At 31.1% G+C, this 14,434-nt stretch overlaps 1 protein-coding gene across 6 annotated transcripts in view; it reads right to left on the bottom strand.

The window, feature by feature from the left end:
• Positions 1-14,434, bottom strand: part of LOC126734759 (guanine nucleotide-binding protein G(o) subunit alpha) — a 144,727-nt gene that overhangs the window by 16,836 nt on the left and 113,457 nt on the right. For 4 of the 6 annotated variants that reach the window (XM_050438474.1, XM_050438477.1, XM_050438476.1 and 1 more), the window contains exons 4-5: positions 8,661-8,808; positions 3,504-3,664 (exon numbers count right to left, since the gene is read on the bottom strand). In XM_050438474.1, coding sequence (XP_050294431.1) covers positions 3,504-3,664; positions 8,661-8,808 — 309 coding nt within the window. The remainder of the gene's footprint in view (positions 1-3,503; positions 3,665-8,660; positions 8,809-14,434) is intronic. The other 2 variants (XM_050438479.1, XM_050438478.1) reach the window with 1 other exon arrangement.

Raw genomic sequence — 14,434 nt, 5'->3', positions numbered from 1 at the left:
AAAACACAGAACTTCAGCTTTTCACTGACATCAACTTTTGCTTCTGGTGTTACCATTCCAAATTTTGTAGAAGCGGTTTTGGGAATAAGAATATTAATAATTTTTTTTTGATTGGAGATGTGCTTAGAATAAGATATATCTATTTCTATTTTTAATTTTTAATCCAAAATCTAACACCAATCAAAGTTGTTGTTTACTAATTCAAGTCTTTCAATGTTTTAAGGGCCAAGGATCTAAGTAAAAATATATTTTTTTTAAAGTAAGATTTAAGTAAAAATTTATTTTGATTTGAACTTATTGACTGAACTACTTTATTTAGATACAAATAATCAAAATACATTAATATTTTATAATTCTCCCTTTGCTTTTATTACATCAGCAATTCTATGGAGCATGCTTCGTATAAGCTTGGTGCATTCAGCTCTGCTGATTGCCTTGCATTCCTGCTTCATTTGATGTTTCGATTATTTTTTATGATTATGACGGTTATGCTTTTTTATCTTACGCTTCAAAATTCCGCAAAGGAGCTTAATGGGACTTGGATTTGAGGACTGGGCAGGTCAATGTTGTTGTCAGTAAACCAGCGCATTTTTCAGTTTTTCAGCAAACACATTCTTTACTTTTTTTTATTCCTATTTAATTATTAATGTTTAAAATGATGACTACCGATATACTGGCATGTCTCTTCAGAATTCGAAACATGTCAAGCCCGTAGGTATTTTGTATTAGGTTATTTGCTATGATTTGTTTGCCAAAGAAAGACGACAGCTTAACGTTTAAACGAAAGGCATCCAGGTCAAAATGTAGGCTCGGAATAATGTTCGCCAACTAGTAGGCAAATTTGAAGTTGCAATGAATTCAACTTTATCAACTCCTGAAGCAGCAGTAGCAACTGGATTATCTCGTGAATTAGTGAGAAAGGTACTTAAATTACAAAAGTGTTATCTCTATAAACTGCAAATATAGCAAGAACTTGGTATCGACGACTCGGACAAAGGAATCCAGTTTTATTAAATAATGACAGATAGAATTACGGCAGAACCTCGACTAGTTAAAAATATTTACTTTAGTGATAAGTGTACCTTTTATTTAAATGAGCGTGTTAATAAGCAAAACTGTCGTTACTGGAATGACGAGGACCCACACGTATTTAGGTTTAGGTATGTTTGGGCTGGTATATTGGGAGATGGTATTATCGGCCCAAGATTTATACCAGGAAATTTAAATCGCGACATGTATGCTGACAGAGATCTATCGAACCACTCATTGTGTGGGAATTAGAAAATCAGACGGACATACACAGAAATTTATCTTTAGAAGAACGCTTGCTATAATTCCAGCAGATTGGATTGGAGGAAGAGGTCCTATTGAATGGCCACCTAGACCCCCGGACCTAATAACTCTTGACATATTTTTGTGGGGTCACCTAAAATCTGTGGTTTTTAAAACGCAACCTGAGTCACTAGAATAACTCTAGCATAAAATAGTTGAGGAATGCCGTGCTATATCCAGAAAAACATTTCTGAGACTTTCTTATTGTCTTCAAAATAACGGATTTTTTATAAATTTTCAACATTGAATAAAATAATAATAAAAATTTCAAAATAGTGTTTTTATTTATTGTTTTCCTTGGAAAACAGAGAATAATTGTCTGAAATGTGGCTTTCTATGGTATCATTTGAAAGCATTTTTCAAGACCTTAAGATTATCACTCAACCCCCCTTTCTATTTAAGATTTTACGGGTGTATCTCACCCTGCCTAAGGGGTTACAGATAAGGGTAAGACAAAATAAATAAATCTGGCCTTTATGAAGCAACACTTAAAAAAATTTTAAAATGCTTGTTTTTGTTCTCCCTTCGTTTTATAGAAACTGTTTTTAGCATTTTTTTGTTCCGTTTTTCACTCCTAATATATGACCATTTTATGTTTTTAAATTGTCACTCTGTATGAATAAATCTTCTTTACGGACAAGACATTTCATCTACTTAATATCGCATATATTTATAACTTAACCCTACCACCTATTCTGCATATACAGGGTGATTTTTAACCTATGCGCATAAACTTGGGAAATGATAGCTGATGAGAAATAATGAGTAATAATGAAAAAAAAAATGTAGTAAAATATTTTTAGTTTTGGAGATATCCATATTTTTTTAAATAAAAACGTGTATTTTTTAACATGTTTAATTTAAACTAATGTGGGTGGAGCACCATCATGAAGAAACCACATGTTCTGCCTAACATTGAGATTCACTTTTTCAAGAAGCACTGGTAAATTGTTGCGTAAAAATTCTAAATACCGAGCACAAGTCAAACGATTTTCCAGAATAAAAGGTCCGATGAGCATCCCGTTCAGAATTCCAGCCCATACATTTACAGAAAAACGTTGTTGAAAGTATGTTCTCCGTGTAATATGCGGATTTTCCAAAGCCCAGTAATGAGTGTTATGAAAGTTGAAAATTCCATTGCGCGTAAAATATGCCTCATCAGTAACTAAAATGTTCATGGTAAAGTTTGGGCTTAACTGCTGGTGATGTAACAACCACTCACAAAAGTGTACTCGAAGCGGCAAATCTCTTGGAAGTAGAGCTTGTACCCTCTGCACATGAAACAGCAACTCGTGCCTTAAAATTTGCCAACTAGTAGATTGCGATATTCCAAACCGCGCTGCAATTGTCCTAGTGCTAATTCCAGGTTGTTCTTCGATAACTTCTAAAATATCCTCCTTCAGATTTAGAATGTGCCTAGGTCTAATAGCTCCTCCTTCTTGTCCAGGCCGCGGCCGCAAATTGCCAGTTTCTCTACCCCGCTGAATAACACGTAAGAAAGCCCCTCGTCTCGGGTGATATCTTCGGGGAAATCTTTGGGCATACAGATCAGCTGCTGCCACTGCATTCTGATGCGTTTCTTCGTAAACCAAAACCATGTCAATAAGTTTTTCGTTTATAAAAATGTGCGCCATTACATTTGACGCTTTTATTTTGTTCGTGTGAAAATAACGATCAAAAACAATCACAGCCACCAACAAACTAAGTATTGCTAAAGATTCCAAACAACAAATTCCAAACATTATGACTTGTTTACTATCAGTTATTAATAAACAAAATAAGTTCGTCTGATACACGTTCTGTTGAAATTTGTTTAACTTTATTTCGGAAACCAAAAATATTTTACTACATTTTTTTCTCATTATTACTCATTATTGATCTTCATCACCATTTCCCAAGTTTATGCGCATAGGTGCGCTAAATCACCCTGTATATGATGATTCAAAATCTTATTGTTAGAATCTGCTCTGTGGTTTTTTTAGTTAAGTTCTGATAAAATTTTCTTACCCAAAACCTGTCTCTTTATTCAGCTGCTCGACCTTAATAAAATTCTAAGGACACTAAAAGTTGCGTTCTATCGTTAAATATCTTGATTATTTGAGGTAAAGAAGATCTTAATGTCAATATCAAAGAAAAAATTATTTTCTTGAACATCCAAATTTTATACTTACTATTTGGCCGAGTCATTGAGCTGGTACTCGTTCGACCGTCCGAAACATTCCTGCACCCCCGAGTCCGCCCACAGTCTTTTCATGGCAGCCAAAAGTTCTTCTGAGAAGGGTTCGGTGTCTTCCATTCTTTGGATCACGTCGAAGACCATTTTACCGTCAAGCTATATTAACAAAAAAATTATAATTTAGTTAATAAAGAGAAAAAGCATTGACTGGTTACCATTGTCTAAAGACAATATACTTTGAAATACATAAAAGGATATGAAAGAACATATAATAGGTATCTACGCAGGTATCATGCAAATTATATGATTTTAAGTCCGTTTATGGGGGCAATAATAGTTTCCGATTTGGAATTTGTATAATTTTAAAAGTTTTTTCTATTTAGCGTAGTTGGTGAGTTACCAATAATGTTTATTTACACATATACAAACCCTATTTAGGGTTCATATGTTTCCTGTTATTTATAGTAGTTTACAGTAGTTACTTATCTTAGAGCTATAAATAATCTGGGCAGGGCACAGCATATTTTAGAATATATTTGGATAAGATCTCCCAAAAATAAGTAAATATTTGAATAAGGTCTGAAAAAACGGTATACAGAATGATTCACAGATATTTACTAACCAATATAATATTAATTAGTAATTAGAAGTTGTTAAGCGTGAATAACCTTAGTTCAAAGTCTTATTTGTGAAATATTAATTTTTTTTTAAATATTCTTTTTGGTATAATCATAAATTACTCTAACCCAGAGAAGTTTGTAGTTTAATGCATTAGGAACAAGTGATTAGTTTTGAAAGGTTAAAGTCGAAACTAACATCCTACGCCTTAATTACAAATTTCTAGTTTTAAAACTTTATTTAAGGCTTAAGATTATGAACTGAATTCAAACGAATTTTTTTTTAATGAAAAGAAAAATGGCTAATACTAAGTAAAAATAAAATACTATAAAAAATAAGGAAACAATAAAAACTAAATGAGAAAATAAAATTAATGAAAGAAAAATTATAAAAGAATACAAACTTTAAACGCTCTGTTTTAAAATATTAGAGATTTGTTTCTTTTTCAACTTCTTTTTTCGCATTAGGGAGATTTTTGCAAAATTTAACAAATGATTTAGATTTTTGAAATTAAATCAATTCAAATACGCTTACAATAAATTTAAATAGCAGAAAAACGAAAAGTTCAATATAATACTTTAAACATGCGCATTTAGAGATATTTTAATTTTAAGTAATTAGATAATTTTTAATGATTTTGACAAAAATCATTTAAAATATAATCTTAGTATTTATTCCTTTCATTTTACGTTAAAAGAAGCTAAGGTTTTCTTAATTATTATTTTAATAAAAGAAAAACTCAAAAATAATAACGACTGAAAACCTGCAGAAAAAAAATTATATCAATAAATTTGAGCCAAAATATTTACCTCAATGATATTTTTATTATTTTTATACTGATTAGCGAACAATAAATATTTACTGTTTTCTATGTAAAGTCCTTTTGTTTTAATTGAATATTCGATTTTAGACAAAGAAATGATTAAAATGTATGAACTCTAACTCTATTTATTTGTTTCCTAATTAGAACAAAAACAAATTTCTAAAGCTTTAAAATATAATCTTTTATATACCGTTAATAGTATTCCTGCTGAGTCTTGAACCAACAAAATTTAAAATTGAGGTTAAAAACTATTTGTTGTTTTAATATTGCTGAAAGTTTTTTTTTCTGTTAATTGTTTATTCCTTTACATAGGCACTTTCAACTTGTATTGAATTAATTTATTTATTTATATGGAGATGCTTAATTTTTTTTTATTTCTTTGATAGTGGGATGTATGTACTATATCAAATATACACGGTGTTTCATAATTAGTGGGACAACTTGGAGGGGTTGTAGAGGGCCTCAAAATAAGCTAGTTTGCGCCATAAACCCCTATCCGAAATTTATTAGATTTTGAGATACATATCTAAGAATCTTATTTTTAACATTATTAATGGCAAAAAGTTACTTTCTGGTACCGAATTCCCCATTAAAGGCAAGTAATTTTTTTCCTTATAGTAAATACCGAAAATAGTATCAAACGGATGAAACTAAAAACTTGAATTTTAGCGAGAAATAAATATCGAGCAATGGATTTTATTTTTTATGCGAAAACGATACGTCGGAGAAAACAAAGCCAAAAGAGGAAATTTACTCTAAATTCTTGAAATAAAAATTCTTCTAGTTCACTAGGTTCCATAATTAAATTAAGATTAATTTAAAGACTAATTTTCAGAAGAATATCTATAGGGATGTCAAATTTATCGTAAAAAACAAAATTTTTTCTTAAAATTTTATCACCTTGTATCTTAAAATCTAATGATTTTTGGATAGGGGTTTATTGCACAAACTTGCTTAATTTGAGGCTCTCTACAACCCCTCCAAGTTTGTCCCACCAATTATGAAGCACCCTGGATATATTTTTTCCTACTCGTAATATTAATTCCATATTATTATTAATTCAGATTTATATTTTTAATTTCTAAAGTTCTTTTCGAATCTTACTTTTATTTAACTTATAATATGATTTAAAATATATTTTTTAATCTAATTTAATTATCTTTTATAAATGTAATTCAATAATATCAATAAAATATAAGGTATTTAAAATTAATAAAATATCCCAATTTTTTTTAGTTATTTTGCAAAAGTCTGCCGCCTTCTTTCTAATGCCTTTCTTGACAATAATGAAACAATTTTCTTGGGAAATTCAATGTTATCAAAATACATTCCTAGAATTTATTACCTAAATATTCCCAGAATATTTTATAGGACCGAAAACTTTCCGATTTTAGTGGAATTACCTATATACAAAAATATATTTGCTTTTGATGCGAATGATTTTAATTATTAAAATACTTAAATTTGTCTGTTCTTGAAATCGAATAGTCAATTAAAACCTGAACAAACATTGCATATAAAAGATGACAAAATTAAAATTACCAAATTTAAATTAAAAGAGATTTCAGAGAGGTTTTATCATTACATTTTATAAACCAAATACAGGGTGTCCCAAATTGCAGTGTCCAAACTTGAATAGCGCATTCTGTGTTCAGAATAAGGCTAAATTTTCTTTGTTAGCAGATATCGAAAAAAGTTTCGTTTTCGAATACAGGAAGTTAACATTTAAAGAAAAAACAATTTTTTGGTTATATCTTTTTTATTATTTAAACTATTTTAAAGAAATTTAGTACTCATTTTTGGGGTAATAAAAAGGGAATTAGAGGAATTTTTTTATTATTAGAGGAATTTTTAACTAAATATGTTTGATTAAAAATGGTACACCATTAATTCATCAATTTGAAGCAAATTTGATTCCCTTTTTTTGTACAATGCAAGGTTTTCGAGTAAAAACTGAAAACCTTACACTTAGCTTACTACGTCAGTTTACATAGAAATAGGAGTTTTATGGCAAAAGAACCGCACTACCTAAAGAAAAAATTACTGAAGATGAGATGCATTGTATTTATGATCCTGAGACAGACATTCATAATTGACTGTCAAAAGCAATTGATGAATTCCATGAATGGGAAAAGTGCACTAAGATAAAAACGCTTTAATATCTAAATGATTATTAGTGTAATTTAACTGAAGCCACCTGAATTATGAACAATTCCTGGATATATTGGATGTAATCTGCACCTCTATTCAAAGGCCTAAATCATTTGTAAGAAAAATAAAATTAAGTACTCTTAGGACCAAAATGTGAAACATTTCTTATAAGACTCAAGAAGGATAACTGGAATTTCACTTAAAGTTCCCAGAGGTCAAAGGCAGTTAAGGAAAAGCTAATGAAGTGTCTTATCTCACGGTTTTCATGTCCTCGTAAAGCGTAAATAGATTATAAGGTACTGCCATGAACCATAAGTACACATAAAGACCCTGATGAATTTCTGGAGACTCATTCAGAGTTATCAGAGGCAAAAGAACTTGGAAATGGCAATAATTCATCTTGGTTTTACGTCTTGGACTAGGCCTAAAGAGCTTGAGCTTATCTTATAATTAAGAATTTTGTTATAGAATATTTAAACTTCTCAAAGGAAATTATAACTGAAGCTGATATTCGTGGGCATGGATGAGATACTAAAAGGCAATCTAGGAAATTCTAACTGGAACTCACATTCGTAAGCATTGATGATATTCTGATAGGCAATTTAGAAAACTCAGAGTTTGCTCTCTAAAAACGACTGATAAATGAAAGAATTTTGTTCATTTGAAGTACTGTAAATAAGCAGAAGTTAAGGATTCTGATGGATTTCTGGAGCTTCACCAAGAGTTATCAGAGCCAAACTTGGAAAAGCTAATGAGTCATCTTGGTATCACTTGTTGGACTAGGTGCAAAAAACTTGGGCTTGTCTTATCCTTCTCTGGAAAAAATGAAGAATATCCTTCCAGAACACACATGGTTCTTTTACTCGAAAATCTTGGTATAAACAAAAGCCAAATATTCAGATTTACTCCAAACTGAAGGAGGATCTTAGAAATAATTTTTATTTTTAGGAAAAGCGGTAGCGCACAATTTTTTTCAAGAATCCAATTAAAAATCCCGTACGGTAACCACTGATAGAAAATTAAAAAAACTTTCAGATTAAAAAATGTCTTTTGTTACTCCAAAGCGCTGCACCAAACTTCATAAAAATATTTCAAGTAATAAGAAAGTTATAAATAATTTTTTTTTCTTAAAATTTTAAAAGCCTGTATTTAAAAATAAAATGAGGGCTTATTCTGAACACAGAATCAGCTGTTAAAGTTTGGACATTGTAATTCGGAACAAGATCATGTCTAGCAGAAAAAATCATAAAAAAATAAAGTTCTTACAGGCAAAATTTGTATATCTTAGCCCGGACCTATCATATATGCATGAGAAATCACCCTTTATTTTACTTCCTTTCTATACTTTTCAGCTAACAAACAACACATACCCTTATTAAAACATAAAATAAAAAAAAACTTTTAATTACATTACTGACCCTTGGGGCTAACCTACCACCACCCTTACGACCACAGCCTACGATTTCTACCAAGGGCGTGTGCGTCATTCAACACCACCACGTGCCTACTGTGGGGCGAGGTCCTCTCTACACTTAAAAAATTAGAAAAACTTAAACCTACACTTGCCTCCCGCTCATTGTTGCCATATTGTATCCCGAGATTTGGCATCGCCCGCAAGATGGCCACTAGCGATTGAATAGTGTTACTGTAGACTACTGGCCTATATTGTTTGAAGTCTTCTGGTGTAAAACCGCTCTCGTGAATAATTCTGAAAAGAGAAGAAGTGTATTTTAGGTATAAATGTATAAGAAAAACAGTTAAAATTCATAAATTCTGTCAGATAAATAAAAACTATTATCTATTTGGAAGTGATTTTTGATAAGAAATTCAACATAATTGAGGATTCTGTGCATTTACCCTTGGAGAAACTATTGAAAATCTAGAGGGATTGAACACGAACAGCTTCTGAAATGGCTAATTTACATTCAATATCAGTTGATTTAGAATAATTTGAGTGACTTCATATGCTGGTATAATCTGTAGCTCAATAATTTCAAATAAGATTCAAAAAGTTAATAAGACTGTTCAAGTTTAAACAACTAATTTCTGGTACCTAAGCTAAGACTTGAATAAGACGAAATGAAATGGTGATATACAAAAAAAGCGGAAGTTTCTTATATCGCTATCTGTGTCTGAGGTATCATAACGAATTTACAGTACTAAGGAGTCTCAATGGATACTAAGAAGGTTGTTGCATAGCTAAATGACAATTTACTTTCATTAAATCTGAACAAATCAACTAATATTTATTTCCTCAATTATAAAAAAATTAAGCATTAACTTAACATTATTTAATAGACCACAAAGCTGGTTAGTTCCTCACAAAGATAAAGTTTAATACAGTCAATTAGAATCAATTGTATGCTATGTATTATTCATTAGTGCAATCATTACTGATATATGGTGTTATTGAATGAAGTAGTTCACTGTTTTCAATTTTATTGATGATTATAGTGCATACAAAAGCCAATAACTAAACTTATGCTGGAAGCCCAATACCGATCAAGCTAATCATTATACAACTCTCATATTTAAAGTCCAAGTTTTTTCAAGATATTATTCGTTACTCCTTCTCCAGTTGCTCCGACAAAAATTGGAATAGTTTTAATTTGTTATGACTGCCACGAGCTTTCAGATACTCGGAGAGACGTAAGTATTCATCAGTTTTTTCTCTGTATTTTTATGAATATAATCAGATGCTGAGACTGCGATTTCAACAAGAAATAATTCTTCATTATATTGGATGGGCCTGTCAGCTTTGATGTCTGTGTCCCAGTACAATAGAAGCATTTTCTAGAAAATGTTGGGATGGGTATCTGTAGCAGAGAACTTTTCTTGAGCAAGTACCAACTTCAGACATTAAATGATTTTTGCTACATTATCATGGCGATTAGTGTATTCTTTTGGAGATAACATTTTGCAACCACTTAGAAGGTGTTCAACATTTTCAAGTTTTTCTAAACATATTTTACATTGCGTTGTGTCGATGTTTGCATCTTTTACTACGTGTTTTAGGTATAATCGAGTTGGTATGACCTGACCTTGGACGTCACATAGCTAACCTTGAGTTTCTGGAAATATGTTTTATAGATGATGAGTTCTTTCTCTTTCCCCTGTTCTAGTTCTGTCAAGACAGACACAATTATATTTTGCGACATATAATTTAGTGATGTTAGGTTTCTGTCTAGCTTCACAAGAGCATGGAGTAGAGATGAATCTGTTGCTCGATCAAGAAAATATTTACGCACGAGTTCAATTTTATTCTTTGGAATAAAATGTTTTTAGTAAAGCATATCATAAAGATATAGTTGATCGTTCCGATTAGATCAATCACCACTCTGAAGTAAAGTTTTACAAATAATTATTTTTGATAATTGATTTTTGCATTTCTAGTAATATTTTATTATTGCGTTGTGTTGATATTTGGATCTTTTACTGCTATGTTTTAGGTATGATGGAGTGGGTATGACCTGATCCTGGATAGCACATATGAAACCTTCAGTCTCTGGCAAGACGTTTCCTCAGTTTAGCCATCCAATTGAAGCATTTTTATGGAGGTAAATACTATCGAGCATGTTAGGGTATCGACCATGGAGCTCTATTTCCAACTATTCTAGTAGTGTCGAGACAGAGTAGTTTGAACCATAGTTATATTCTGCATCATATAATTTTAGCGGGGTCAGGATTTTGTTTAGTTTAAAATAGCCTGGTGTACAGGTGAATTTGTTGTTCCATCAAAATACATATACCCAGGAGTTCAATTTTATTCTTGTGTCTGATTTACATGTCTGCAATTCTTCGTTTCGTAGTAATTTGGTTAGATTTTCCTTAAAGCTTTTAAGTATTATTTTCATGGCACTGATAGCAAGCAGCACAACCTGAATGTTCTCCAGATTCCATAACTGATTTTGCAACACAGAGGTAAATATTTATTTACTTTTCTGTACTATTATGTCTAAATTGTAATCACTCAGGGTATTGGTACTACCATATCTATTAACTAGGCTTTTTGTCTTTATTCTTAGCTACTGTATTGTCTCTTTTATTGTTCACAGTTTTATTTGTTAGCAATGTTCTGTCCCAATATAGTTTGACAGTGGAGGAGGCTGGCTTTTGTAGTATGGAGTCCCATTTTCTTATGAAATATTGTGTATTTTAAGCAGTTCCTTATATATTATGGCTGCAACTGTATTGTGTCTCTCCAGGTATTGATGGCTAAGCATTGACAAATAGAGATGTTCTATTGTCATAGAGTTGTTATTGCACTTTCTGAATTTCTCTGTGTCTATTTTTTCTTTCAATATACCTATATTTTCGATGGTTTTGAGTATCTACAAAATTATCATGCCAATCATAAATCCTTCCTATTTAATCTCTATCCTATTTAAGAAAAGATTACACCATTCTTCAACCATTGCAGTCATCCAGCCTTGTTCTCCATCTTACTGAAGATCGTTTTGGAATCTTCCATGAAGTGTCATGCTGAGGAGCTTTTTTTCCTTCATTACTTAGATTTAGTGGTGTAAGTTTGCTGTTGGCATTGATAATAACTTGAAAGAGGTTATTGTTATTGTTTATGTGGAAGTACTTTCGTAGAGATTTAATTTGTTGTGTTATAATAAGTCAAAAAAGCCCCTTCCTCCTTCTTCTTATGGAACCATTACATTATGCTTGAAAGATTGAGGGTTATTTTTTTTTGTTTCATTTTTTTAGGTGAGTCACAAATCACGATGGGACCAAGCAAGCACTGCTGGAGCTACCACTGAGAAAGAATCTCAGAATAGTCGTTGTCGAAATGATTATTGACTTTTGCATTTGCACGTAAGTGTTCCGAGGCGTTTTTATTTTATAAAGTTTATCTTTCAAGTTTTGAGGTACCACGCCAACGCTTAAGCTAATCAGTGGAACAGTGTCAACCATTAATTTCCCATATTTGCCAAATTTCTTGTGGCACTAGTTCATATCTTTGGACCTTTTCTTCATACTTTAACTCAATGTTATGGTTATTGAGGATGGTTATGTCGATCAGGTAAGTTGTTTTATTGTTTTTGTCAATTAGAATTATGTCCGACCTGTTATGTTGTATTGTTCTATTTCTTAGTATTCGCTAGTCGTATTATAAATTTAAAGTCAAGATTTTCTTCAACAGTGTTGGATTTATATTGGTAGTACGATGTGTCTTTGTTTCGAATTTGTCGCGCTTTTAAGATTTCTAAATGTACGATTTTTGCTACTGGGTCATGTCTTTCAATGTATTTTGTTTCTGGTAGTCTACTGCATCCTAATGTTACATGATCTATGGTTTCGGGTTTTTCAACACATTTTCTACATCTGTCATTTTGTACGTTTAACTTGCTATAGTTTTCCGTTTTGACAACTTGTATGGCAATTAGGGCTTCTTTAGTTTCTGGATTTAGATACCTCTGAGTCAGCCATCTAAGTGAAGCTTGCTCATCCGTAGACGCATTATCCAGATTTCTACAAGATCTACCGTGCAGTTCTTTAGATTTTCCGCTATGGGAGATTCCTGTCTATTTGAGGCGTAAGATGCCTCAGTTCGACTTTGTAGGTTAAGTGCATTAGTTTATCATCCGGACGTATGATTGTATATATTATGATTATTATTGTTAGTAATAAAGCCTTCAGTACTGTTTTTCTTGTGTACGTCCATTTTTCGTTTTTAACAAAGAAAACAAAATCAGGATTGATATACATATATAGTAGAGGACAGAGGTAATTTCAAATAAAAAACAAACAAAGAATAGTAATAAAATATGTATTTTCTTCGTAGTGGGGTAAACTATACCAGAAAAACATATATATTCTATATATTTTACAAAATACATTTTTGGACAGACACCAGTATTATAATTTCTATTATCTTCAAAGGTACACCCCAACAATTAAAAAAAAGGTGTGAATTAAATGTTTATAAGTAAACTACAGTTTTAACATAAATAATTTCCATGCAAATCTATTAGAGGAGCATAATTCATTATCAATTATCCCAGAACCATTCGGGTTTCTTTCTAAGGAAAATTTACTATTTATTTATTATTCAAAATTTATCCTTCTCACTTATACCCACTATTTGTTCTATTGAGTACATAAGTGCATTCTATTTATATTGACTTTTTCAAGGCTTTTGACTCGTTGACTAAGATAATTGGGAATCTTTGATCAGTTGTTTGATAAGAAACTCAAATTTTTTTCTGAAATGCTTCTATATGAAGGTTTATGATAATTGCAATTAGAAAAATGTAAAGTGAGTGTTATTATCACACCCTTAAGATTTTTCAGAAATCTAGATTAAAAATTTCACAATTTAGCCCTCAACAGAGCCTGACACACTTTTAAGTATTCTACACTTTTTTTTCCTATAATTCCAATATATTCATTTCTCCCTTAACATTAGCAATGACGTAACCGAAATTTAGAAAATGTCAATACCGATAGAAAAGTTAAAAAAAACGTTTTTTTTTAATAGTATATTCTTATCAAATATTGAAAATTATAAATGGATTTTTGCATAAATGACCTCTTACTCTTTCCTAAACATTTAATTCAAATGCATTATGTGTGTAATATTTTTATCGTTTATGAACCCAAAATCATAGAAAACTGCTAAAAAAATAAAATCTAAACAGAATTCTTCAGCAAAATAGATATATCCATCAATCTTATAAAAAGGCTTTTAATGTAATAGCCGACCTTTAGTTGACAATAAAGTAAAGCTCCATTTATTGAGTACATCCACTTTCGAGAATTAAATAAAATACTCAATAAAATTCGAATAAAAACCTACACGAATACAAACATGCTATAAATATCATGTAAAAAAATATCCCACTAATTAAATGCTTTTCGCGAAAACTTTTAAGCCCCACTACAATTTCGGGATTAAACCAAACGTTTATGAATAATGTCTCTTTATCTATGCTAACTAAGCTTTATCAAAGCTAACAAAAAACCATAAACGATATGAGGAAATGGCGTGTGTGAGAAATCAATACTGATACTGCTTTGCTTAATAGCAGATGTTTATTGTTTATCTACCGACATCCCACAGTCTTATTACTTACATACGTAGGAGATTTATATGAGAAAATTTGAGGATCCTGAAGTTATTTTTAATGATTTCGCAAGGAAAAAAATATATGTATTTCATCCAGAGCTGGTTGTAGGCCGAATATCTGTTTAGATTAATGTCTGAAACCTACTTACATTTAATAACGCTTAAGTTAGACGTGGAATAAGTTGAATGAGGAAACAGTTGAATTAGGACAAGTGGTGTAGTTTGGAATTTTAATAGGTGCACTGAGGAAGGTTTGATT

This window comes from Anthonomus grandis, chromosome 4 (assembly GCF_022605725.1).
Source record: "Anthonomus grandis grandis chromosome 4, icAntGran1.3, whole genome shotgun sequence".
Lineage (NCBI taxonomy): Eukaryota > Metazoa > Arthropoda > Insecta > Coleoptera > Curculionidae > Anthonomus > Anthonomus grandis.
The sequence above is the reverse complement of the archived record's forward strand: the minus strand, read 5'-3'. Positions and strand labels throughout refer to the sequence as shown.